This window comes from Panthera leo, chromosome A1 (assembly GCF_018350215.1).
Source record: "Panthera leo isolate Ple1 chromosome A1, P.leo_Ple1_pat1.1, whole genome shotgun sequence".
In the NCBI taxonomy this organism is placed as follows: Eukaryota; Metazoa; Chordata; class Mammalia; order Carnivora; family Felidae; genus Panthera; species Panthera leo.
The window spans coordinates 90,595,562-90,621,527 of NC_056679.1; the positions used below are offsets into that span (position 1 = coordinate 90,595,562).

The 25,966-nt window shown below is 39.5% G+C and overlaps 1 protein-coding gene across 4 annotated transcripts in view; it reads right to left on the reverse strand.

Moving 5' to 3' along the window:
• Positions 1-25,966, reverse strand: part of CANX (calnexin) — a 34,125-nt gene that overhangs the window by 7,470 nt on the left and 689 nt on the right. Inside the window, exons 2-11 of one of the 4 annotated variants that reach the window (XM_042932617.1) lie at positions 20,773-20,905; positions 9,804-9,980; positions 9,475-9,548; positions 8,541-8,599; positions 7,949-8,090; positions 7,319-7,400; positions 5,541-5,733; positions 3,971-4,160; positions 1,618-1,731; positions 734-890 (exon numbers count right to left, since the gene is read on the reverse strand). In XM_042932617.1, the coding sequence (XP_042788551.1) occupies positions 734-890; positions 1,618-1,731; positions 3,971-4,160; positions 5,541-5,733; positions 7,319-7,400; positions 7,949-8,090; positions 8,541-8,599; positions 9,475-9,548; positions 9,804-9,977 (1,185 nt within the window). In that variant the 5' untranslated portion in view covers positions 9,978-9,980; positions 20,773-20,905. Of the gene's footprint in view, positions 1-733; positions 891-1,617; positions 1,732-3,970; positions 4,161-5,540; positions 5,734-7,318; positions 7,401-7,948; positions 8,091-8,540; positions 8,600-9,474; positions 9,549-9,803; positions 9,981-13,124; positions 13,145-15,549; positions 15,643-20,772; positions 20,906-25,966 lie in introns of those variants that run through there. The other 3 variants (XM_042932634.1, XM_042932643.1, XM_042932626.1) reach the window with 3 other exon arrangements.

The window sequence follows — 25,966 nt, forward strand, 5'->3', positions numbered from 1 at the left end:
CCGAAAGCAAAAATGGCAATCCACCTAAATGGCCATCCACAGAACAGCTAAAGGCACTTTTAATTAAAGGGCAATTTTAATTTATCTTATTGCTTGACTGCACAATTAAAAATACACTTACAAACGGAAAAGTACACACATAGTGTATGCACAAAGAGACCTATGCCTTACATTTTAAAGGGAACCAAGTGGAAATTAACAATGACAAATCATCTGACTAGGACAGAAACAGCAAGACAGACCAGGGTCTAAGTGGTTACATGTTTGTAGTGAAGTTGCAGCTTTATAACATCACTAGCTCTATTCTGAGCATTTTATTTGCATCTCACAGTCTTTTCACAGCTGAAATACTAGGTGAAGCAATGACCGGACTCAGGGTCGGGGAGCCCCTTCCCATGTCAGGGCTCTATCCACCCCATTCCATGGATTGCTGGTTTGGGTCCAGTGGCTGCAACACCCCCACCACACAACATAAGGGTGCCCAAATCACAAGTTTTCCATTTTTCTTTTCCTTTTTTAAACACAAGTTACAAAGCAATTAGGAAAGCTCTTCCTTCCAGTTTCTAGGTTTATTTTTTTCAACACTTAACATACAAACTCTCTCTCAATTCGGCAGTTTGTTCTTAATTCAATAGTCTGAATACAGTGATCCACCTTAAGGCCTCACTACAAACAAAACTTCTATCCAAACAAACAGATCAGTGAGGCAACTCAACCATCAAGAGGCACAAACCTGGTAGTTAGGATTGTCAATCATGGGAGGCTTCCATTTGCCTTTATAATTAGGGTTGTCAATCATAGGTCGCTGCCAGAGACCACACCCAGGGGCTGACTCACACTTAGGGTTGGCAATCTGAGGAGCCTCCCATTCTCCATCCATATCTTCATCCCTGTGGAGAGACAAATTACAAATGGATCCTGTGATGCAGGACTGATGGCCACGCCAGGGTTCCCCTGAAATCCTGCAGAAATTCTTTCACGGTGTCATACTATGATGACACTGGAGTACCATCTTGTTTCTGCATTTCCAGTAACATGACAGTCACGTTAAAAAAGACAAACATGGGGGTGCCTGAGTGGCTCAGTCGGTTAAGTGTCCGACTTTGGCTCAGGTCATGATCTCACGGTTCTTGAGTTCGAGTTCCGCATCAGGCTCTGGGCTGACAGCTCAGAGCCTGGAGCCTGCTTCAGATTCTGTGTCTCCCTCTGTCTGCCCCTCCATTGCTTGCACTCTGTCGCATTGTCTCAAAAATAAATAAACATTAAAAAAAAAAAGACAAATATGAGGATGCCTGGGTGGCTCAGTCAGTTAAGTGTCCAACTTCGGCTCAGGTCATGATCTCTCAGTTCATGAGTTTGAGCCCTGTGTCGGGTTCTGTGCTAACAGCTCAGACTGGAGCTTGCTTCAGGTTCTGTGTCTCCCTCTCTCTGTCCCTCCCCTACTCACACTGTCTCTCTCTCTCTCTCTTAAAAAAAAAAAAAAAAAAAAAAAAAAGGCAAACACAAAATTAAATTTGTTGAGCTGTACACTTAAGTTAGACACTTGGCTATATTTAATTATTAATTTTTACTTCAGTAAAAAAGCAAGTAATTTAAAAAATTAACTGAAGCTCTTACCAATCCTCCGGCTTCTCTGCATCTGGATCAGGTACATATTCGGGCTCATCATCTAACCAGCCTTCAGGTTTTGTAGCTTCTTCATCTGCAATCTTAGCAGGGGCATCTTCATCCCTTGAACACAAAGGAAAAGGCTAGTTATGACAGCACTGACCAGGGAATCATAATATGATCCCACTTGTGAATCTGAAACAGGGCAATCTAAAACACTGAAGTCTGGCTTAACCTCAAAATTTTAAATAATTCCTTCTAGACAATATCTGTAACTTATTCATCTGATAATGGTCTAGTATTCAAAATACAGAGAGAGCTCTTACAACTCAGTAATAAAAAGACAACCCAATTTAAACAATGGCAAAGGATGTAAATAGACATTTCTCCAAAGATACACAATTGGCCAATAAGCACATGAAAAGATAATTTAACATCGTTAGCCATCAGAGAAATTCAAATCAAAAGCATAATAAAATATCACTTCACATCCACTAGGTTGGCTGTGAGAAAAATGATGGATAAAAACAAGTGTTGGCAAGGACGTGGAGACACCAGAACTCCCATACATCACTGGTAGGAAAGTAAATTAGTACACCCACTTTGGAAAAGTTCGGCCGTTTCTCAAAAAGTTAAACGCATAGTCATATGACCCAGCGATTCCACTCCAAGAGAAATGAAAACGTGGAACCACCCAAAAACCTGTATATGACTGTTCATAGCAACATTATTCATAACCATTTCCAAAAAACGGAAACAAGCTAAACATCAGTCAACTAAAGAACGGATGAATAAAGTGTGTCGTTATCCACACAATGGAGTATTCATCAGACAGAACAAGGAACAAAGTACTGACACATGCTTCAACATGGATGAACCTTGAAAACATTATGATGAAAACATTATGAAAAAAGCCAGACACAAAGGGTCGCATATTGTATATAGTATGCTATGTCCAGAATAGGTTAATCCAGAGACAGAAAGTAGATTAGTCATTGCCAAGGGGCTGGTGGAAGGAAGAAACAGGAAGTAACTGCTTAATGGGTATGGGTTTCTTTTTGGATGATACAAATGTTCTGGAATTAGACCGTGGTGGCAGTGGTTGCACAATACTGTGAATATACTAAATTGCTGAATTGTACAAATTAAGAGGATGGATTTTAGTATGTGAATTATAATTCAATTACTCTGAAAATAAAAGTTCATCAAGAAGAACCTAATTTCAAAGTTTTATGCGGTTACTGTATAACAGTGCCACTTCAGCTGATAAAACAAAGACATCTTCTATCCTTGGTCACAATTACGGCTTCTTTTTTGAATAATGCTTATTTTAAATGAATGGCATGAGAACTTGTATAATATTCAGCTGGCCCTTTTAATTAAGCCAAACATTCACACTCCCACCCCTAAAATAAAACAGCTAGGTAGGCGGAGTCCAGACCTAATGTTCACGAATATACAAACTTAGCATTTATACTAGCACAGCATAAAAGTTCAGGTACCCATACTTTAAGGGAGGAAAAACATGAGCTAGAATTTAACTCCTCTTTGTTCACTTCCTGACGTTTCTGAAAGTCACTGTATCCGAGTTCAAACATGGCCACACACAAGAGTCTAACCCTGCCTGTTTTCACTCTCCATTACTCTCCCGTTTTACACTGCATGAAAAGCTCCACACTATATATACTCCAGTTCGCTCACACGTGTCAAGCTCACTCCTGCTCCCCCACTACTACACACGCTGTTCTTCCTCAACTGGGAATATCATTTCTGATCATCACCACTGGGTTGATGCCTACCCCACTTTCAAGTCTCAGTTTGACCTGCCCTGCTTCAAGAAGCCACCCCTGGATCAGGTAGACCCGGTGCTCTGGTCACCTGCTGACACCTACTGCTAGATCACTTGCCACCTGCAGGCCGACTTCACCTGCCTGTCTCATGGCTGAAACTGGAGCTTTGTGGGCAGCTAGTATCCCCACGGTTTTGTTCCACTGCCCAAAGCAGAGCAGACATGTCTTGAGTGAGATTTAAATGGGAAAAGGTTATTTTTCAAGTTAAAATTTAACATTTCAAGACTTTTAGATGTGAATTAATAGAAGTGCTGGAAAGGCCAGGCCAGAAGAGGTTCTGCTATAAACCAACCATGTTACCACAAACTCTTTCATCAATTTCAGCATTTTGTGGCTTATGAAATGGTGTCAGGCAATCCAGACGATCACTATGGCCCCATTGCAGCTACAGTGGTCTACGTTTCTCCTACCATTTAGACAGCATCACAGATTATTGAAATTATGAGATCTTAGCCAACATTCGGTTGTTTAGGCCACGTGGAATGTATGAAATGCTGCACTCCAAGACTCACCAGTCATCCGGTTTGACAGCATCAGGATCTGGTATTTTTGGTCTTTCATCCCAGTCCTCAGGCTTCTGGTCATCTGGGTCCTCAATTTCACGTGAAGGATTTACAGAAGGAGTCATGTCGTTTAGCAAATTTCCACTATTCACAACAGATTGGTCCACTAGTATTTCAAAACTATTATCTGGATTCAGGACTGAAAAAATTAAATGCAATTTTAAAAAGTTAATTAACCACTCATTCCCCAAGCTCTCTTTACACAACAGAAGATCATATTTCTAACAGAAAACAGAAGCACAGAGTAATGACCTCAGGGCATTAGAGTCAGAACATGGTCTTGAAACTTTAAGCAAATTAACCCACTCTTCCTTAACTATAATTCATAAACACTAGTTCCTCAGGATTTTAAAATTAAAACATAATGATACATAAAATTTAAAACACCAAAAGACTTCAATTATGGACATTAAAAACAGCAAAACACCAAAGGTATATAAACTGATGCAATGATGATCCGATACAAATGGTTACACACCAGTCAACAGGCAAATAAGTTTATTTATTATAACCATCCCCCCAAGTGGAAAAAGCCCTCTTCCTCATTTTTTGAATTGGTACTACCGCCATCTATGTTACTAAAATTTCAAAGTACACAAGTTTTTTATTTTATGCATTGAACCACATGTCCACTTATGGTTGTAATTTTGGAGCCCAGTAGAATTTTAAATCCATAAAGGTATCTCAAATGACAATTCCTCTAAAGCCCAGATCCTATACCTAAATGTCTCCCAGGCAGCACATCCAGAATACTATGGAAATCAAGCAGCAACCACTTCACTGTCCTCAGTAATGACCAAGACCAGCAATGTCAGCAGTAGTATGTACTCACGGAGAGCTGCTGCTGCTTTTGTGAAGTTAAGAGAGCAAGTGAAATATAGCACCTTCAATTTTTAATAAAAAAATGACACGTTTATACACATACAGCCAAACATATGTTACAATATTGATATTTCAAATAATTTTAAACATCTTTTGTTTTCCTTATTTCCAGCTTTTGAATTCCACACTGAGGATATATTACTTTTGTTACAAATAAAAAAGTTACTATATTCTTTAAGAAAAGAGGCATGTCTATATACGCTCAAACCATCAGGAAAAACTTCATTAAAACAAAAGATGCAGTCCAAACGATTAAATTCAACTGTCTAGGTGTTGTAGCATCCAAAGTTCAACTGACAGATAATTTGAAAAAAAAAGTACATATATTTCTACTGTGTCCTATCATTTAACATGTTATCAACAAGAAAATAATGACAAGAAAACGAGGGGAATCAGCAAAGCTCTTTATGGAACACAAAAGATCACTCTGAAAATGTCTCAAACCACACTTCTCAATTCAACCTACGGGAGGAGAAACCTTTTTTTTTAGTGATGAGAGATTAAGTTCTTTACACCACTACGATACTAAGTCAACAGAAACTCTTACTTGCAGGCTTGGGTCTCCTCCAGGTGTACAACCTTTAAATTAAAAAGATGATAAATGCTATCACGCCCCCAAATTAATGCATATTCTTACTTAATGTATAAAGATGTGTTTTCTTATCAGTAAAATAGGTCTTTAGATCTGCATCTGGCCTCTTAGCGTGCTTTTCTTCATATACACCCGTTTTGGGGTTTTTGTGGCGGAAGATGAAGTGCAATTTATAGTCTTCTCCACATTTATCTGGACCAAACATAATCGTATAAGGGGTCTTGTCGTGGAACTGATCCTTCAGAAACAAAAATGAATTATTTTAAGTGACTCAGTCAAAGTGTTCAAAAGCAAACTTTCAAAGTGTGATATTTCCTCTAATAAAATCCCAGTAAGTTTTTGTCACCTTAAAGAAAAAACATTCATTTATGAGGCTTATATAGCTACCAAAGAAAAAGAAACTTTACATGAGAATATATGAAACTGCTTTAAAAAACAAAACAAAACAGTAGGGGCACCTGGGTGGCTCAGTTGGTTAAGCGTCCAACTTCGGCTCAGGTCATAATCTCACAGTTCGTGAGTTCGAGCCCCACATCAGGCTCTGTGCTGACCGCTTGGAGCCTGGAGCCTGCACTTCAGATTCTGTATCTTCCTCTCTCTCTCTGCCCCTCCCCTGCTCGCACTCTGTGTGTCTCTATCTTAAAAATAAGCATTTTTTTAAATGTTAAAAAAAAAAAAGTCAAACTGGTGCAGTCACTCTGGAAAACAGTATGGAGGTTCCACAAAAAATTAAAAATACAACTACTCTACGACCCAGCAATTGCACAACTAGGTATTTATCCAAAGGATATAGGTGTGCTGTTTCGAAGGGGCACATGCACCCCAATGTTTACAGCAGTACTATCGACAACAGCTAAAGTTTGGAAAGAGCCCAAATGTCCACTGACAGATGAATGGATAAAGAAGATGTGGTATATATATACAATGGAGTATTACTCGGCAATCAAAAAGAATGAAATCTTGCCATTTGCAACTACATAGATGGAACTGGACAGTATTATGCTAAGTGAAATTAGTCAGTCAGAGGAAGACAAAAATCATATGACTTCACTCATATGAGGACTTTAAGAGACAAAACAGATGAACATAAGGGAAGGGAAACAAAAATAATATAAAAACAGGGAGGGCAACAAAACATAAGAGACTCTTGAATATAGAGAACAAACAGAGGGTTGCTGGAGGGTTTGGGGTGGGGGGGCTAAATGGGTAAAGGGCATTAAGGAATCTACTCCTGAAATCACTGTTGCACTATACGCTAACTAACTTGGATGTAAATTTAAAAAATAAATAAATTATTTTTAAAAAGTAATGCATATACGTATAGCTAGTTACTGCTTCTTTCATAAAACAAAGAAATAAGTTTGCCAAAACTAAAAATTACCTAGAACAGAAATCAGGATAAGATAGAATGGCTTTGAAATTCACATTTCAAATAAAAAGCAAAGAAGTGTCAAAGTCATTATTCCCAATCCTCTAAATATTTCAAAAGCAGGAGAGGAGGTCTTTATTTACACAAGTGTAAACAAAACTTTCCTTTTCTCTAAAATCCTTAAAAGATAACTGTGTGGGTGTCTGGGTGGCTCAGTTGGTTGAGTGTCCAACTTCAGCTCAGGTCATGATCTACCAGTTTGTGAGTTCGAGCCCCATGTCAGGCTTTGTGCTGACAGCTCAGAGCCTGAAGCCTGCTTCAGAGTCTGTGTCTCCCTCTCTCTCTGCCCTTTCCCCACTCATGCTTTGTCTCTCCCTCAAAGATAAACATTAAAAAAAAAAAAAAAAAAAAAGATAACGGTGGGTGGTCCCATAAGGAAACAGGAAGTACCTACCAGGTTGAGTTCTGGGGTTTTGGAAAGCAGTTTCACATAGGCACCACCACATTCTATTCCATTTTGGAAATTAACCTCATACCTAATTTCAAAGAGAAAAGCAGAAAACCATAAGCCATTTTGAAAGATCACATTTCTTAATGTACTTCCCCTTTCCCCCAGTCTTGGTCACATATTTTATCACAGGTCATGCGTTTATCCTTAAGAAAAATTCCATCTTCTATTGCTTTTGAAGATTTTTTTTTTTAAGTAAGCTCTATGCCCAGCATGGGGCTTGAACTCACCACCCCGAGATTAAGAGTCACACCCTCTACCAACTGAGCGCCTCATCTTCTTTTGTTTTTGAATGACTACTCAATACCCCCCACCAAAAATAAGTAAAATAAAACAAAACCTTAATGCAGATTCCCACTGAACACTTTTTACAAAACCCAGAAGTTCATTTGATATTAGGGGTAAAATAATCTGTTTCAAAGAATTTATTCAGCAGGAAAAAAATACTGGATTATAGGATGTTTAATACACCCCAAACCAGCTACTAGAACATACAATTATTCTCATAATTCTTTAAAATACAGTAATAATGTTCTGAGATCTAGGAAGTTTCTATCAAGCAAATGTTTCACTCACTGAACAATGAGAGGCTTGGTATCAAACAGGAAGGGCTTGTTCAGTTTCGCAGAGATGGCATGATGCTTGGCCCGAGACATCAATACAAGTCCTTTATCACCTGGAAGCTTTGTTTCCTTCATTTCATCTACCTCCCACTTTCCTGCAAGACATCAGAAAAAACTCCAGGTATTCCTTAATTATACCTTTGAAGATCTCTTAAATAGTAACAGACAAAACTCCAAGTTGTTTAAGTCTATCATACTGGCAAATTTTTACCATATTCCATTTACCTATGAGAGCTGATCTATTAAACATACACACATTTAACAGGTATTAGGATATGGTTTTTAAAAACCTGTAGCATATTCACTTCATCAACGCCTAGAAAGACCTTCCACTTCCAACTGACAGTACCACAGGTGATAAACTACCTCTCCATTTTATGGTATCAAACAGTCAACAGGTCTAATCCTATGAACACACAGCAAAACTCCCAAGGAGAAAATCTTAAAATGTACACATATGCCTTTCAAACTAGCCTTAAGAGATACTATGGAAACAACACATGAAGCCTCAATTTGCTCTTACATCTACATCAAATGGAACTCACCATCATATTTGGCAATTTCATCATCAGTGTCCTCTTTCTTGGCTTTGGATAAAATCCACCTATAATTAAGAAGATGAACCCCAAAATTAAGATTTAAAGGACAGCTGGCCTGTGAAAAGAATCAATGGAAATACTAACAAAAGCAAGATCTACCCAGGTCTTCGTAGCCTATTTAACCACTCTACTTTCTTTGACTTTTATTTTTTAAGTTTATTTGTTTAGAGAGAGAGAGAGAGAGAGAGAGAGAGAGAACGAACACATGCTCCATGTGCAAACTTAGAAGGACAGAGAGAGAGGGAGACAGAATCCCAAGCAGGGGGGGGATCCTAGCTGGCTCAGTTGGAGAAAGCATGCAACTGTCTGAGCCCCACGTTGGGTATAGAGATTACTTACTTACAAATAAATAAATTAAAAAAAAAAAAAAAAAAAGAATCCCAAGCAGGCTCTGAGCTATTCAACTTGGGGCTCAATCTTAAGAACCATGAAATCATGGCCTAAGCCAAAATCAAGAGTCAGACACTTAACTGACTGAGCCACCCAGGTGCCCCTCTTCAACTTTTAAATCTGCCACACAAATAGTAATACATTGAATTCAACTCACAAACCTGTATATATATATATATAAAAAAAAAAAAAAAAAAAGTACCAAACCCAGGAAACAATTCCACTTTTTTTAAGACTTAAGAGAAAAAAAATTTTCAATTCAAAGAACAATACACAGGGTCGAGGGAAAAAGAGAAATGGAAATTAGACCCACATGCTCTAAAAAAATTTTCTAACTGGGCATCTTCTAAATTTTCCTAAAACAGCACAAACACTAGGGACATAAAATAGACATTTCACTACATAAAATGCTATGCAAAAAGGAATCCATTATCACATCTTACTTATGTGAGGTTTGCCTCCAAGATGTTTTCCCCTAAGAGACACTTACCCTGACAGAGTTCCTCTGTCAAAGGAATCAGCAAAATACACTTCCCCTGTTGGAACCGGAGCTTTGTAGGTGACCTATGTTTAACATAAAAATGAGACTCAAGAATTGAAATTTGCAACACTATTCCCTTCTTAGTAGGATTTGCTTTTAATTATCCCAAATTTTTATAGCAGGCCCTCAATTCAATGTATAAAAAATTTATCATTGGCAAGATATACAAAAGGCTACTATTTTTAACTTAACTTCCCCTTGGAAAAAGGTCCAAATTTACCTTCATCCTTTGATTATCTCAAGAGGTAAAACAAATAGATTCAAAGACCACTTCAAACCTTTGGAGATGGAGGAGCACTGGTATCTGGTTTTGATTTTGAGTCTTCTACCTCTTCAATAACATCATCGAGGTCGTCCTCAATATCAATCATATCATCATCATGGCCTTCGTGAGCATGAACAATTGTCGTTCCAAGGACCAGTAACATACAAAGCAACCACTTCCCTTCCATGATCTACATATAAAAAAAGTAAAGTAAGTTAAATGTATCACTTCCTTTTATTTTTTATTTTTTTTAATTTTTTTTTTAACGTTTATGTATTTTTGAGACAGACAGAGCATGAACGGGGGAGGGTCAGAGAGAGGGAGACACAGAATCCGAAACAGGCTCCAGGCTCTGAGCTGTCCGCACAGAGCCCGATGCGGGGCTCGAACCCACGGACTGCGAGATCATGACCCGAGCCGAAGTCGGCCGCCCAACCGACTGAGCCACCCAGGCGCCCCTGTATCACTTCCTTTTAAAATCTTTGTAAAGAGGGGCACATGGATGGCTCAGTCTGTTATGTGTCCAACTTCAGCTCCGGTCACAATCTCGCGCAGTTCATAGGATGGAGTCCTGCATTGGGCTCTGGGCTGACAGCTCAGAGCCTGGAGCCTGCTTTGGATTCTGTGTCTCCCTCTCGGCCCCTCCCCCACTCGTGCTCTGTCTCTCTCAAAAAATGAATAAACATTAAAAAATAAAAAACTAATTATTTTGTGAAGACCGCTAACCCCTCTCTTATTTAAAATTAAGGCATTCAAGGGGCACCTGGGTGGCTCAGTCGGTTGAATCTCCAACTTCCACTCAAGTCATGATCTCACCTTGAGTTCGAGCCCACATTGGGCTCTGTGTTGACAGCTCCAGGCCTGGAGCCTGCTCTGGATTCTGTCTCCCTCTCTCTCTGCCCCTCCCCCTCTCATGCTTTGTTCTCTCAAAAATGAATAAACACTAAAAAAAAATTTTTTTTTAATTAAAACTTTCAAATCAGAGCCAGAACAACTTATCCATGTTATAGGTAAAGAAAGTGAGCCAGAGAGATCAAGGGATTTTCCTAAAAATCAGTTAAAAGATTCAATTTCAAGAAAACTTCAAAATGAAACTCAAAACGATTGTTCCCATATATAATATCATGTTGGCCACCGACCTAGGGTGTCCAAATTCAATTTCAAACTAGCTTTTTGCATTTATAAAGAGTTTGACAATGGACAAAAATCTCTTTCACGTATTAATTTACAATTTACAATGACATGGTAACAGAAGAGCTAATCAGCCTCACATTAAAAAGTTAATAGAGATATTGTTCCAAGATCTTCAAGTTTAGATAGGGCTTTTAACTAGTGTTTTAAGGCTCACCAACAAAAATACTAAGCCAAGGACCAGCTACTTTTATCTCTTATTTTTTAAACACTTAAATGTATTATATCAGGCTGTCATGGCTGGTAGTGGGTCCTCTTTCTAAGGACCACAGATCTGAAGATAGAAAAGCTGAGCCATGTGGATGCACAGCATGATTTAAGAATATATACGGGGCGCCTGGGTGGCGCAGTCGGTTAAGCGTCCGACTTCAGCCAGGTCACGATCTCGCGGTCCGTGAGTTCGAGCCCCGCGTCAGGCTCTGGGCTGATGGCTCAGAGCCTGGAGCCTGTTTCCGATTCTGTGTCTCCCTCTCTCTGCCCCTCCCCCGTTCATGCTCTGTCTGTCTCTCTCTGTCCCCAAAAAAATAAATAAAAAACGTTGAAAAAAAAAAAAAAATTAAAAAAAAAAAAAAGAATATATAGTACAGGGTTTTAATTGTGCCAGATGAAAAGAGTTCTAGAGATGGAAGGAGGTGATAATTGCACAAGAATGTGAATATACTTTATGCCACAGAACTGTACACTTAATAATGGTTAAGATTATAAATCTTCAACAGAAATTAATTTTTTAAAAAAGAGTAAATCTTATGTGTTTTTAAACCACAATAAAAAACTCAAGGAAAAAACCTGAGCTTAATATTTTTCGTCTCTTGTTTACAATAAAGACTTTTATTTCTCAGGCAAAGTCCAAAAAAAGAAAGAAAGAAAAGAAAGGAAGAAAGAAGAAAAAAAAAAAACTGAAGGAGCTCCTTCACAAACTTCAAATGGCCCCAATACACAACCCTGGCTGCCATTTTGACCAGTTAAGTTCCTAGAAAAAACATAAATCAATGTACTCTCATGTTGAATTTAATGCCAATTCCTTACAAACTCTGTAATCCTTTAGTGTAACTCAACACATAGAACTAAATTTTCATGCATCATTTCCTGGTATTTCTTTTATTTACGCATCTTAGGACTGTGTTCCCAAAATGAAAGAAGGTAAAGTAGACTGGATTCTTAAATGTTTAGCATCTAGACAATGCAGAAAATACAAGTATTAATAAAACCATCCATAACCTTTCCTAGGACTGGATTAGTTTTTAGAAAAAACTCAGTATCAACATTCTGCTACAGTCTCTTATATACTTAAAAAATGCCAGTAATCGTTCATTTAGTCACTGGAAAGACCTTTATTTTATGCAATCAAAATATACAATGGTTTAGCAGTACTGCTTTGATTTACAACTATAAGGGGATTCTGTGAAAGTAAACAGGCTGATTCAACCCTTTTATCTAAATCAATTTTATACAACTCCTAAATTCTCTCTCATACAAACAATGCTATAAAGGGGGATTAGATCCCCAGCAAAAAGCTATAAAACCAAATTAGCCCTAAACACAGCTAAAGCAACAGCTTTATGGCTATAGCTTTTTTCTTTAATTTTTTTTAATGTTTATTTATTTTTGACAGAGACAGAGCATGAGTGGGGGAGGGGCAGAGAGAGAGAGGGAGACACAGAATCTGAAGCAGGCTCCAGGCTCCGAGCTGTCAGCACAGAGCCCGATGCAGGGCTCGAACTCACAGACCGCAAGATCATGACCTGAGCCGAAGTTGGTCGCTCAACCGACTGAGCCACCCAGGTGCACCTGGCTACAGCTTTTTAAAAGTAAACAAAATGTGGTTAAGACTAGTAGTAATTAAAAGTACAAAACAGGGGTGCTTGGTGGCTCAGTTGCCTAAGCTTCCAACTCTTGATTTTGGCTCAGGTCATGATCTCACGGTTTCATGAGATCAAGCCCCCACACTGACAGCTTGGAGCCTGCTTGAGATTCTCTCTTCCTCTCTCTCTGCCCCTTCCCCTCCCCTCACACTCTAGCATGCTCTCTTAAAAAAGTACAAAACCAATGGATTACTTAGGACTAAGTAAGTACTGGTGCTGGAACACTCTTTTCCAAGGAAAAAAGCTAATTAGGGAGACAGTCTGGTAGGCTAACTACTCACCTTTAAAAAAGGTAGGACTGAATCGCTTCTCGGCCTTTTGGCTAAAATCAAGTGCAAAAAGGTAGGACTGATTTTTATTCCTCAATAATTTTTAATTTGTTGATATATTGTTGCTATGGACTGAACCGCGTTCCCTGGCCACCCCCCCCCCTCAAATCTGTTGAAGCCCTAACAACGTCCAATGTGACTGTATTTAGAAACAAGACCTTCAAAAATTAAGGTTACTTAAGAGGTCATAGGGTAGGGGCCCTGGTCCAGTGGAATTGGTATTCACAGAAGAGGAAGAGACACAAGAAGCGTTCATGCATAGAGGAAAGTCCACGTGAGGACACAGTGATGGCAGCTCTCTGCAAGCCAATGAGAAAAGTCCTCACCAGAAACCAATCCCAACAACCACCTTGATCTTGAGACTTCCAGCCTCCAGAACAGAGAGAAAATAATTCCCTCCTGTTTAAGCCCTGCCCTTAGTATTCTGTATGGCAGCCCAAGCAGACTACAACAGCTGTCCTCAGGTTTTTAAGTATAATGTAAAGCAGTGTTTCTCAAACTTAAACAGACATCAGCATCACCCAGGGGTGAAACAGATTGCTGGGGTTCATCCCAAGTTTCTGATTCAGTCCACACCTGAATTTTACCTAACTAGTTCCAGACGATGCTGAGGCTGCTGGTTCAGGAATCACTTTGAGAACCACTGCTTAGGGTTTATGAATAATCCATCTGTGCTTCGTTTTCCAGGATATAAAACATTTTCATATATATTGTTCATGTAAAACCTCCCATAAGGTATTACTCTTTTATTTCACACATTATGAATGAAAACTTAATGAAATTAAAATAGCCTACTTATTACCACAACTAATAAGTGAGACTCAAAGAATTCAAATCCTGTATTTCTATTACACTGGACAAAGTGTCACTACGCAGTTGAAACTGACAGAGTATAATGAACAGAAGACAGGAAGACTAAGGCAGGAAGAGCTAGTAGGGAGTGATCCGGAACAGGGGGGTTCAGGTAGGGTTAGTGAGGATGGAGCGACTGCAGAACAGCTAGTCCCAGATGTGGACCAAGGAGCATGGGGAGAGAAGGCATCTGCGTCACGGAGGCAGAATGGTCCCACTGAAAGGAAAACAGTTTTCAGGTAGCAGAAGGCTACCTGTCCCATCAGGAACAACAAAGAAAATCTCTAGCAAACTTCAGAAAATGCACTTCTCCCCCACTGCCATCTCCTCTACGCTCTGAGTTGCAGAACCTGGTTTTTTAGGTAAGAGAAGTGTGCGGGAACTCATCGGTCACTTTCACATTATCCAGAAGGTCACGAAGCCTATGAGGAATCGGTATGGCCAAACCACAATGCTCACAGCTCTTATGTGCCCTCATGAGCCTCACCCACTGCCAGCTTTACATATACTGCCTTAACACCAGTAATCTGCCAGTACTCCCGAGAAAATGCTACGGCCAATAAGTCCATTCTAGTTCCCACAATCACTATTAAGCCTCCTTAAATGTTCCAAGTTCTGTCAGAGACTTGTCCATACTCACAAACAATTCAGCAATGTATATGAAGGTGATCTTAATTCTCTGTTTTGTTAATGAAAATCCAACATTACCAAGACAAAAAATTCCCCCATCTTATTTCAGTCCCTCTGCCCACACTCTTTATATCAAATGGAATCCAAAGGTAGCACTGACTGCCTGGGTATTTACATAGGATGTTGGCACTACTATGCTTTCTAGAAGAAAACAGGAGAAAATTTAGGTGATCTGGGGCTGGACAATGAGGTTTTACATACAATATCAAAAGCAAAATACATGAAAGACAAATTGGTAAGCTGGGTTTTACTAAAATTAAAAATGTCAAGGGGCACCTGGGTAGCTCAGTTGGTTAAGCGTCCGACTCCTGATTTCAGCTCAGGTGGTGATCTCATGGTTCATGGGTTCCAGCCCCACATGGGGCTCTTGCTGACAGCACAGAGCCTGCTTGGGATTCTGTCTCCCTCTCTCTCTCTCTGCATCTCCTCAACTCGCACTCAAGCTCTTGCTCTCTCCGAGAACTTCAACTCTGAGACTTAAAGAACTCAAACTCACCAATAAGAAAATAAACCAGCCAGTCAAAAAATGGGCAAGAAATCTGAACAGATACTTCACCAAGTGAAATATTCAGATGGAAAACAAACATACGAAAAGATGCTCAATATAATTTGCCAGTAACTGGAAATTAAAACAAGATACCACCATGCACCTATGAGAATGGCTGAGATAAAAAAAAAAAAAAAAATGGCAAGGATGTGAAGCAACAGGAGCTCTCACTCATTGCTAGTGAAAATGCAAAATCGTATACCCACTCTGGAAGACAGTGTGGCAATTTCTTACAAAACTAAACATAGTCTTACCATATTTTCAGCAATCATGTTTCTAAGTACTTACCCAAATGATCTGAAAGCTTACAAGTGTCCAAAAACCTGCACACCAATATTTCTAGCAGCTTTATCCATAACCACCCCAAACTTGAAGAATCTAAAATATCCTTCAATAACTCTATGAATAATAAGCAAACTGCAATGCAACATTATTCAGCAATTCAAGGAAATGAGTTATCAAGCCATAAAAAGACATGGATGCATTTTAAACGCACACTGCTAAGTGAAAGAAGCCAGTCTGAAAAGGTGACAGGCTGTATAATTCCAATTAGATGACATTCTGAAAAAAGCAAAACTACAGATACGGTAAAAAAAGATCAGTGGTTACCAGAGGTTTGGGGAAGGCAGTCAGGTTGAACATGTCAGCATCAGGGATAATTTACACAGTGAGACTACTCTGTAGGATGCTATAATTATGCATACATAACACTATGCGTTTGTCAAAACCCATGAAACTTCACAGCACAGAGTGAATCAAAAGTATGAAAATTTTTGAAAAATCATTTAGGAGGTTGAGTGACCCAAGGATAGCACGCAGATGTGACAATCTGTGTTACGCATATATTAAACAGCCTCATCGAAAGGGGTGGAGGGAGACAATGCCGACCTATGTAACTTCAGAAACAAGTGGGGTGTGTAAACTTGACTGTACGAAAACATTTTTCTAGCTGGTGAGTTATTTTCTATGCGTGTACTGGCTAACAATTCTGACACTGCTATATGTGTACACTGGAATTGAACGAGTATTTGGGTGGTGGATGGTGGGAGCCACTTTTCATTGCTGGGTGTGGGAATTTACAGATAAGAAAAAGCCAGAATACTCTACATGGTAATGGAAGAGAGTCGGAGACATCAGCACAAACTCATGTTGTCCTTAATTTACAGAAGATTACACATAGTAGTATTTATAGATATGTGCATATATACCCATTAGTATGCACACATTCCCTTGCTGTGACACTTGCGAGGACCTAGAAGAAACTATACCCCGGTACAATAAATACACCTAATACCAAGATCTTGGGGTTTTTTTTTTTAATTTTGTTTTTACATTTATTTATTTTTGAGAGAGAGAGAGAGACAGCTCAAGTGGGGGAGGGGCAGAGAGAGGAGACACAGAATCCAAAGCAGGCTCCAGGCTCCAAGCTGTCAGCACAGAGCCCGACGCAGGGCTCGAACTCACAAACCGCGAGATCATGACCTGAGCCGAAGTCGGACGCTTAACCGACTGAGCCACCCAGGCGCCCCTAGATCTTGTTTTTTTTTTTTTTAAAGCAGGCTTCATGTCCAGTGTGGAGCCCAACGCAGGGCTTGAACTCATGACCCTGAGATCAAGACCTGAACTGAGATCAGGAGTCAGACATTTAACCAACTGAGCCACCCAGGTGCCAACCAAGATCTTGATTTTTAAAACCACTTCCAAAAAAAGGGGGACCCCTTGGAGAAATGGCCAACTCTAGGATTGGGGCAGGAAGTACACAAGATAAACCTGGGACATCTTGCAGTGCCAGAAAAAAAATGTTCAAAAAAGAAAACAAAACTAAAATACCCATAATGATGGGAGGGTAGGTCAAAAGAACACAGGAAAGAGTGCCCAATGGCCAAAGCTGGAACAGTATGAGCAAAAAATAAGTGGTACTGGATAATACCCCAAAGTATAAAATAGATGCCCATGGATCTATACTGATACAAATATATGGGTAAATAAACAAATGGGGGAGAAGAGCCTAATTTCCCACTCGTAATGTGTGGGCTGCACATAGTGATGTCCTCCTAAAGAGAACAGTATGGGAAGGGGGAAAGAGAGAGGAACTTTCCACTGGAGAAACCTGGCAAACACTGCCTCACCCAGGTGATCAAAGTCAACATCAACAGTGATAGGTCAGGTTGGTAGCATGTACACTGGATACAATATGATGAAAGAAAGGACTTTAACCTCAATGGTTTTCCTCCCAAATACCCCCAGTCTAGTCATGAGGAAAACAACAAACAAAATCCCAATAGAAGGACATTCTACAAAAAAACCTAACGGTAGTCTTCAAAAACCTCAGGGTCATCAAAAATAAGGAAAGTCTGAAGAAGTATCACAGCCAAGGAAAGCCTAAGGAAACATGAGTAAATGTAATGTATCCTGGAACAGAAAAAGGATAGTGGGTAAAAACAAAGGAAATCTGAATTAATGATGAACTTTAGTTAATATTTATGTATTAATATCGGTTTGTTAATTGTAAATTATAGTAAATATACTCTATTAACAGTAGAAAAAACTGGGTATGTGTCATCTGGGAATTCTCTGTACTATTTTCATTATTTTTCTGTAAATCTAAAGTTGTTCTAAAAATTAGTTTGTATATATATGTGCATACATACGTGTATAAACACATATGTATACACACATACATACACATACACAACCACGTATATATACACATACATATATATAAAAAGATGTTCTACTATTATGCCTCAAATGGTTGATCTCCCTCCTAGGGCTGAAATATACTACAGGAATCTAGTCTAACTCCCCCTTTTTTTAAAAAAAAAAATTTTTTTTTAATGTTTATTTATTTTTGAGACAGAGAGAGACAGAGCATGAACGGGGGAGGGTCAGAGAGAGGGGGAGACACAGAATCCGAAGCAGGCTCCAGGCTCTGAGCTGTCAGCACAGAGCCCGACGTGGGGCTCGAACTCACGGACCGTGAGATCGTGACCTGAGCCGAAGTCGGACGCTTAACCGACTGAGCCACCCAGGCGCCCCTAACTCCCCTTTTTGAGAAGAAACTGAGGGCCAGACATTGACTTGCCACAAATCAGTTATTGGCAGAATCAGATCAGAAGTCAAGGTTCCTGCCTCCCAGTGCAGTGCGCCCTTCCTGGTAATTCTACAAATGCTTTCGTCTTAAAGACATGAAGTGATTTTTCACATAGTTTAACATCCAAGAGGATTTCAGAAGAGGATTTCAGAAGAGGATTTCAGGGGTGTTTTCTCTCTTTTTAGGTCTTCATTTGTCTTTACGCGGACAGAATCCGAAGCAGAGTTCACACTTCTATTATCACTTTGTTTTTCTGTTTCTAAGATTATCCATATGAAATACCTAACAAGCAGCTCAGGAGCAAAGCAATAACACTTTTAGAGAATAGACAGCACACCTCTCCTCAACTTCCCCAAAGTCACAGAGCAAGTGGACCCTGTATTTGGAAGGCTCGACAGTAAAAGTGAATTAAGAATTTACCTTTAAACCGAGAAACATTTTTCTCTAGTAAAGAAACATTGACCATGTTTCCTAAAATTCTCTTCTACTTCACAATTCATGCTAACATACATTAGCTCGAGGGCAAGGCTTCCCACATTCCCACATGCGGTAACAGCAAATTCCTCCCAACCCATACTTTAAGCCATTATATTCTTAGAGCACTTCATTTTCCGGTTTTCTTTCAGGGACCATTTTCTCTCCCTCTCTCTCATAATTTTTATCATTCCAAGGCCTTACCTTAAACTCTACAGCAAAGCCCCTCTGAGCCAGGATGCAAATGCTGGATGAATGTATAACCCATAACTAGGTTACTCAGTGCTACATGAAGCCTCACAGTGGGCCACTTAAATTCCTATCTTGGTCAAACTACAATCACTACAGGAATGAACCTCCAGGACAGCCAGCAATTAAAAAACCAAAGCACAAATATAAAAATCTTTTAACATCTATGAGTCTACTGAAGTGGACAACTGTCTCAAAAATACCTTTAGGTTACATACAAATATGAGTTTTGTGTGGCTCTGCCATAGGATAATGAAAGCAAAGACCAAGTCAATAAAACCAATACTATGGGGCCAACACCAACACCAAAGCTTGATCTAAAAGTAAAACCTACAACATCTAGGTTCTAGAGAAATCAACAAACTGCAGATCCTTCAAATAATTAGTCAATTGGGCTTATAACAAAAGCTGGGTGGCAAAGTTCAAAGATTGTTTTCTGGGGGCACTTGGGTGGCTCAGTCAGTTAAGCGTCTGACTTCAGCTCAGGTTATGATCTTGTAGGTCATGAGTTCAAGCCCCACATCGGGCTCTGTGCTGACAGCTAAGGGCCAGGAGTCTGCTTTGGATTCTGTGTCTCCAACTCTGTCTGCCTCTCCCCCACTCACACTCTGTCTCTAGCTCTCAAAAATAAATAAACGTAAAAAAAAGGCTGTTTTCTGGCAGCCACAGGCTTAGACTGGGAATTCTGTATTACAAAGGGGTTAAAGGAAAAAATGCATCTGATACACATTAGAAAACCTGGCTTGTGTCAGACCCTAAAGCAATATTTATTGCTGACATTAAACTCCGTGAGTGCTAACTATATATCAAGTATGAAAAGAAGTCAGTAGTCTCTAACCCTCAGGAACTCAATCTACATAATATGGTTGTCCATAAAGTCTGGAAACATAAGGAGCCAGGGAATCAAAAACAAATCCAGAAAAGGGGCGCCTGGGTGGCTCAGTCGGTTAAGCGGCCAACTTCAGGTCATGATCTCACGGTTCGTGGGTTTGAGCCCTGCATCAGGCTCTGTGCTAACAGCTTGAAGCCTGGAGCCTGCTTCTGATTCTGTGTCTCCCTCTCTATCTCTGCCTCTCCCCTGCTCATACTCTATCTCTCTCTCAAAAATAAATAATAAAGATTAAAAAAAAATTTTTAATCCAGAAACATAAAAATTTTTTATAGATTTAAAGTGACCTTAATGTCATTATATATACTTGCCTGTGTTTTCAGAGTGTGTGAGTATACTGTAGTATTAGTTCTACTAATCAATTTTGGGGGGTTTTGGGGTCAATATCAAAATAAACTCGTAATATTACAGACTTTTATTTATCTAACTTGCAAAGCAGGCACACAGCTTGTTAGCACTGCTTAAGACTCATGCTAGTATTTTTTTCCATAAAAAACAATGCCAGGGGAGCCTGGAAGGCTCAGTTAAGCGTCTGACTTTGGCTCAGAGGTCATGATCTCACTGTTCGTGAGTTTGAGCCCCGTGTCGGGCTCTGGGCTGACAGCTCGGCTCTCAAAATCTCAGGGACAGGAGTCTTTTAAAAGCACTTAATCTACTCACTTTTAATACTTCAATCTACTCTTTTTAACTTTTAAGAGTGAACACATCTTGAATTCTAGAGATGGAAATTCCCTATTTTTAAGCTGACGAATCAGAAAATTAATTCCTGACATCCAAGGCAATATAGTGTATGTGGTGGTATAACCTGTCAAGTCGGAGAAACCTGGGCTCCAGACTCTCCTGCTCCTCTCTGTGGCCTTGCAGCTGACTGAACTTCCAGGAGTCTTCTTTCCCTATTTTATAGATGTGGGTAATGGTACTACTGGCTGAAAGGCTTGCTGTGAAAACAGAAAAAGATAATACAAAGTCTATCAGAATCCAATACTTTATAGGTATATGCAAATAGTTTGTTCTTTGATACACAGTTAGTACAACCAGAGTGAATACACCTTCAATTCTCATACTAGACCAATAGGTCTAATATGTTTGCTTACTCCTCCAATGTTTTTCAGCAAAGCTGAATAATTTTGCATCGCAAGAAAAACCTGCTTTCCACCAAGTATACTGTAGGATTTCTTCTTTAACTCTTCCTTGCAATGGTGTCTATACAATTTTAGCATTGGTATATAGAAATGTCCATGTTTATCTGTGATTTTCTTTCCTGCCCTGTCATCAATCACTTCTCTTCATGAATTCTCTAAAAGTTAATTGATTTTTGGTTAATTATAATTCTGTTCCCAGCACACATTGTGAAAAAAAAACAAACTATACACAACAATGTACATGAAACTTCAACTGAGCACAAAATATCCTATTTAACAGAAACAGACACATGCTGCACTGAATTTTAGCAAATCCGGACAACCACTTGGATCAACTTTAGGAATGGGTAAACACTAAAGGAATATTAAATTTCGGGACTCATGGGTGGCTCAGTCAGTTGAGCATCTGACTTCAGCTCAGGTCATGATCTCGTGGTTCATGGGTTTGAGCCCCAAGTCGGGCTCTGTGCTGCCAACTCAGAGCCTGGAGCCTGCTTCAGATTCTGTGTCTCCCTCGCTCTCTGTCCCTCCCCAACTTGAGTTCTGTCTCTCCCAAAAACAAACTTATATAAAAAGATTTTTTTTTTAATTTCTACCCTGTAATACACGAACTTTTATCCTCAATAAAGACCTATTTAGAAAAAAAATCTTTAAAACAAACGGAGACTTACATTATTTTTTAATTAATTAAATTTACATTTTTATATTTTATCTTTTTAAGTCTATTTTTTTCCTAGGAAAGAGAGTATTGGTCTGGGGCGCCTAGCTGAGTTGGTAGAGCATGTGACTCTTGACCTCAGGTTCATAAGTTTAAGCCCTATGTGGGGCATAGAAGTTATGTTAAAATATATATATATATATACATACAAAATATATATATGCATATACACACACACATGGTTTTCTTTTCTTGTGAAGTTTTTGTCTGGTTTTAGTATTAAGGAATACTGGCCTTACTAAATGGGTTAGGAAGTATTCTCTCCTATTTTCCAGAAGAGTTTGTGAAGTTAATTCTTTCCTAAGTTTCTGACAGAATTCACCAATGGAGACACTTGGTTCCAGGCTTTTATTTGTGGGAATCTGTTTCTCAAAAGTTAGGGAAAGTCAACCTTAATTCCTGTAATCCATGAGAAATTAAAAGAAGAACAGAAGAAATCCCCGGGAAGGGATTGTCTCTTCATTAAAGTTGAGGAAGTTCTTTATTCTCAGTTTGTTGAGTATTTTTATCATGAAAGGGAGCTGCATTTTGTCTAATGCTTTTTCTGTGTTTACTGAGATGCAGTTTTTGTCCTTCATTAATGTAGTGTGTTACATTCATTACTGTATGTTGAACCAACCTTGCATTCCTGGAATAAATCCCAGTTGGTTATTGGGTAGTGTCCTTTGAATGTTGCTGGATTCCATTTGCTACCATTTTGAGGACTTTTGCATCTATTTTCACAAAAGATGAGGTCTACTGGGGCTCTTGGGTGGCTCAGTAGGTTACACATCTGACTCTTGGATTTCGGATCAGGTCAAGATCTATAGTGTCTATAGATCTACAGATATAGATAGAGCCCCATGTCAGGCTGGTGCTGACAGTTGGTGCTGGTATTAGGGTAGTTTGGCCTCACAGAATGAGTGGGAAGTGTTCTCTCTTCTATTTTTGGAAGAGTTTATGGATGACTGGTGTCAATTCTTCCTTAAGTATTTGCTAGAACTAACCAGTAAAGCCACTTGGTCCTAGGCTTTTCTTTGTGGGACTCATCTTTTAACCTACTGAGCCACCCAGGCACCCCTGTGGACTCATCTTTTAAAAGAAGATATTTCAACTAATTCCTTTAATCCATGAGAAATTAGAAAGATGAACAGAAGAAATGACCTGGCTAATATTCTTGGTTGTTTAGGGGGGAAAAAAAAGTAATTTTTAAAAAGGCAGCATATAGGGGCGCCTGGGTGGCTCAGTCAGTTAAACGTCTGACTTCAGCTCAGATCGTGATCTCATGGTTCAGGAGTCTGAGCCCCACGCTGGGCTCTGTCCTGACAGCTCAGAGCCTGGAGCCTGCTTCAAATTCTGTGTCTCCCTCTCTCTCTGCCCCTCCCCTGCTCATGCTCTCTCTCACTCTCTCTCTCAAAAATACTTTTCTTTAATTTAAAAAGGCAGTGTATAATAAGAAAGGAGGCAGTCTTTCTTTCATGTAGGTTATCCACTCATCTATTAATACACCCTTTTCAAAACTTAAGTCTTATAGGTCTTAGATATCTTTGGTTATCTAATTTGATCCTCACAAGAACCCCAGGAGGTTCAATCACCCTCAGTTGACACATGAGAAAAATAAAGCTAAGAGAAGTTACATAAACTGTCCTAAGTCACAGTTAGATATACAGTAATGTTTATGAGGGGGAACTCAGAAGTCACAATTCCTCCTCGACTACCCAATAACTTAGCACACTAAGTCAACTACTAACCTCAGGGCCCCAGTTTCTTCACCTCTTAAATGAGAGCACCACCACCATATACTTCTCAGGATCATTGTATGAACAAAATGCACGTAGAAAGTGCTTATGACAGTGCCTGGTTTACAGTACGTACGCATGACATTAGCAGTGATTTCTACTAGTACTAGGTATTGCCCAGTGAGATCATTTAAGTTTCAATGGTTCTAAAACTCCGAGTTTTAAGGCAAATGAGAAATTTTAAATCTTAGATTGGAAAGGAACCAGTTAAAAGGAACTCAATTCCAGGCAGGCACAGATGAACAATTTTACTAGTACTTTTTATACCTTCTGATTGTATTACACATGCATCCAGTCAAAAAGCAAAAGCACTAAGGTGGGGCAGGGGACCACATAAAATGTGGTCTTTATTTAAAAATATATCTCATTCAGGGGCGTCTAGGTGGCTCAGTTGGTTAAGCGTCCGACTTCAGCTCAGGTCATCTCACAGTTCATGAGTTCAAGTCCCGCATCAGGCTCTGTGCTGACAGCTCAGAGCCTGGAGCCTGCCTGGGATTCTGTGTCTCCCTCTCTCTCTGCCCCTCCCCCGCTTGTGCGCTCACGCTCTCTCAAAAATAAATAAAAGTTAAAAAAATTTAAAAAATGTATATAACTCATTCATTTAAAAATATATACATAGCACCTTGTTTACAGTTTTAAATTTTGTTTTTCATTGACAGGAACATTATTATCCATTTTTCCATAGCACTTTCTTTTTGCTATAAACCAAGTATGTTTAACATGTGAATACTCAAAACACATTGAAGATTCTCTAAATTCTTTAAAAAAAAAATTCTCCAAATAGTTTTCACAGCATACAGTTAAGCTTAATTTAAAAGTACATCTGTTGCAGTTAAAAAAGCATCCAACCAGCACTTTCCTGACAAAGTCCTACAGTAAGCTATACAGGTTACAACTATGTTCAGTGCACTTTTACTTTGCTTTGGAGTCATTATGAGCTGAATTTGCATACTATTCAAAGTAGTTCCTGGTTCCCCATCTCATTTGTCCCTCCCCGTAGCCCCCTAATTGGGGGTGTGGCATCCAGGAGAGTTCCCATTTCCATTTTAAAGATGTGGAAACCAAGCTAGTTACCTAAGCTAGTTACCATGATGGGCCTCGAATTCAAGACTCTGCATTCTGCTTCCAACTGTCACTTTGTCCCTTAGGCTATCTAGCAGGGCAAAGTGAACTCTAATTAAAGGATGCAACAGCACGATTGCCAAAACGGCAGCAACAGCCTCTGCCCAGACGTTTACCTCTCATGGTTCTTGGAAGATAACCTGTTAGTTGAACTGTCTGTCCTGTTAAGATAAGTTAGGTGGAGACGGATGAGAACACCCATTTTCAGATAGGTCAGAAAATCTGTTGTTGTGGGGCACATTCACTCCAACACACAGTTCACTCTGGGCTTCTCATGATCCAGTCACTAGGCTTCTTGGCTTATGTACCCTGGCTGGTGCAAAGGAGAACTCCCACACAGTGCTTTACCTCTGTTCCAAGTCCACTCTAAGTACAATTACAGCAAGTGTACAACATGCCAGTGATTCTATTCAAGACCCTCAAAAAAATTTTTTTTAATGCTGGAAGAGCTAAGATACAGAATGATTTCAAAAATCAATACAATTCTTCCCTTAAAAACAACCAGCAACAAAACCCAAAAAACTCTACTCGTTAAAAAATTAAAATGTTCCATTTCCTAAATTAGAGGTAAAGAGACTTAACCTTGGCTCACCTTAGTCCTCAGTTTAACTTCCCTCAACCACCATTCACTTGTGCCATGCCCTGCAGTTAACTCTCTAGATCCAGTCCCCCCCCCCCCCCCATTGCTAAAAATGTAACTTCAGGTACTGGGAAACAGGACTTAACCAATTCAAACAGCAGGATGTCAGTGTAGTGGACCAACAGCATTCCGACTATAATAATTTATTGCAATCATTATTTATCTGGCAGTTAATATAGGGTTATCAATGTGTCTTCTCTGTCTTATTTTACACACATCTCAATTTAACAACTCCATCAGGTACTATTATGCCCATTATTTGGGGAGAACTGGGGCACAAAGGTTAAGTAAATTGCCCAAGTTCACACAGCAGCAAAGGGTCCATAAAAGACTTGAACCAGGGCCTTAACCTTAAGCACTACACCAAAACTGCCCTGCCCTCAACTATAATCCCAAACGTGATCATAAAATTAATGGCATGACCTTGGGCCAGTCATTTCATACCTCTGGGTCTGTTTCCTCCACTATAATACGACCTACCATAATTAAAAGCAGGGGCTTTCCTGCTTTTAATGTCCGGTGAATTTCCGACTGGATTACTCCCCACCCCCAAATAGGTGTGTATGTTAAGACTGAAGTTCTTCAACCATGGCGTGTTC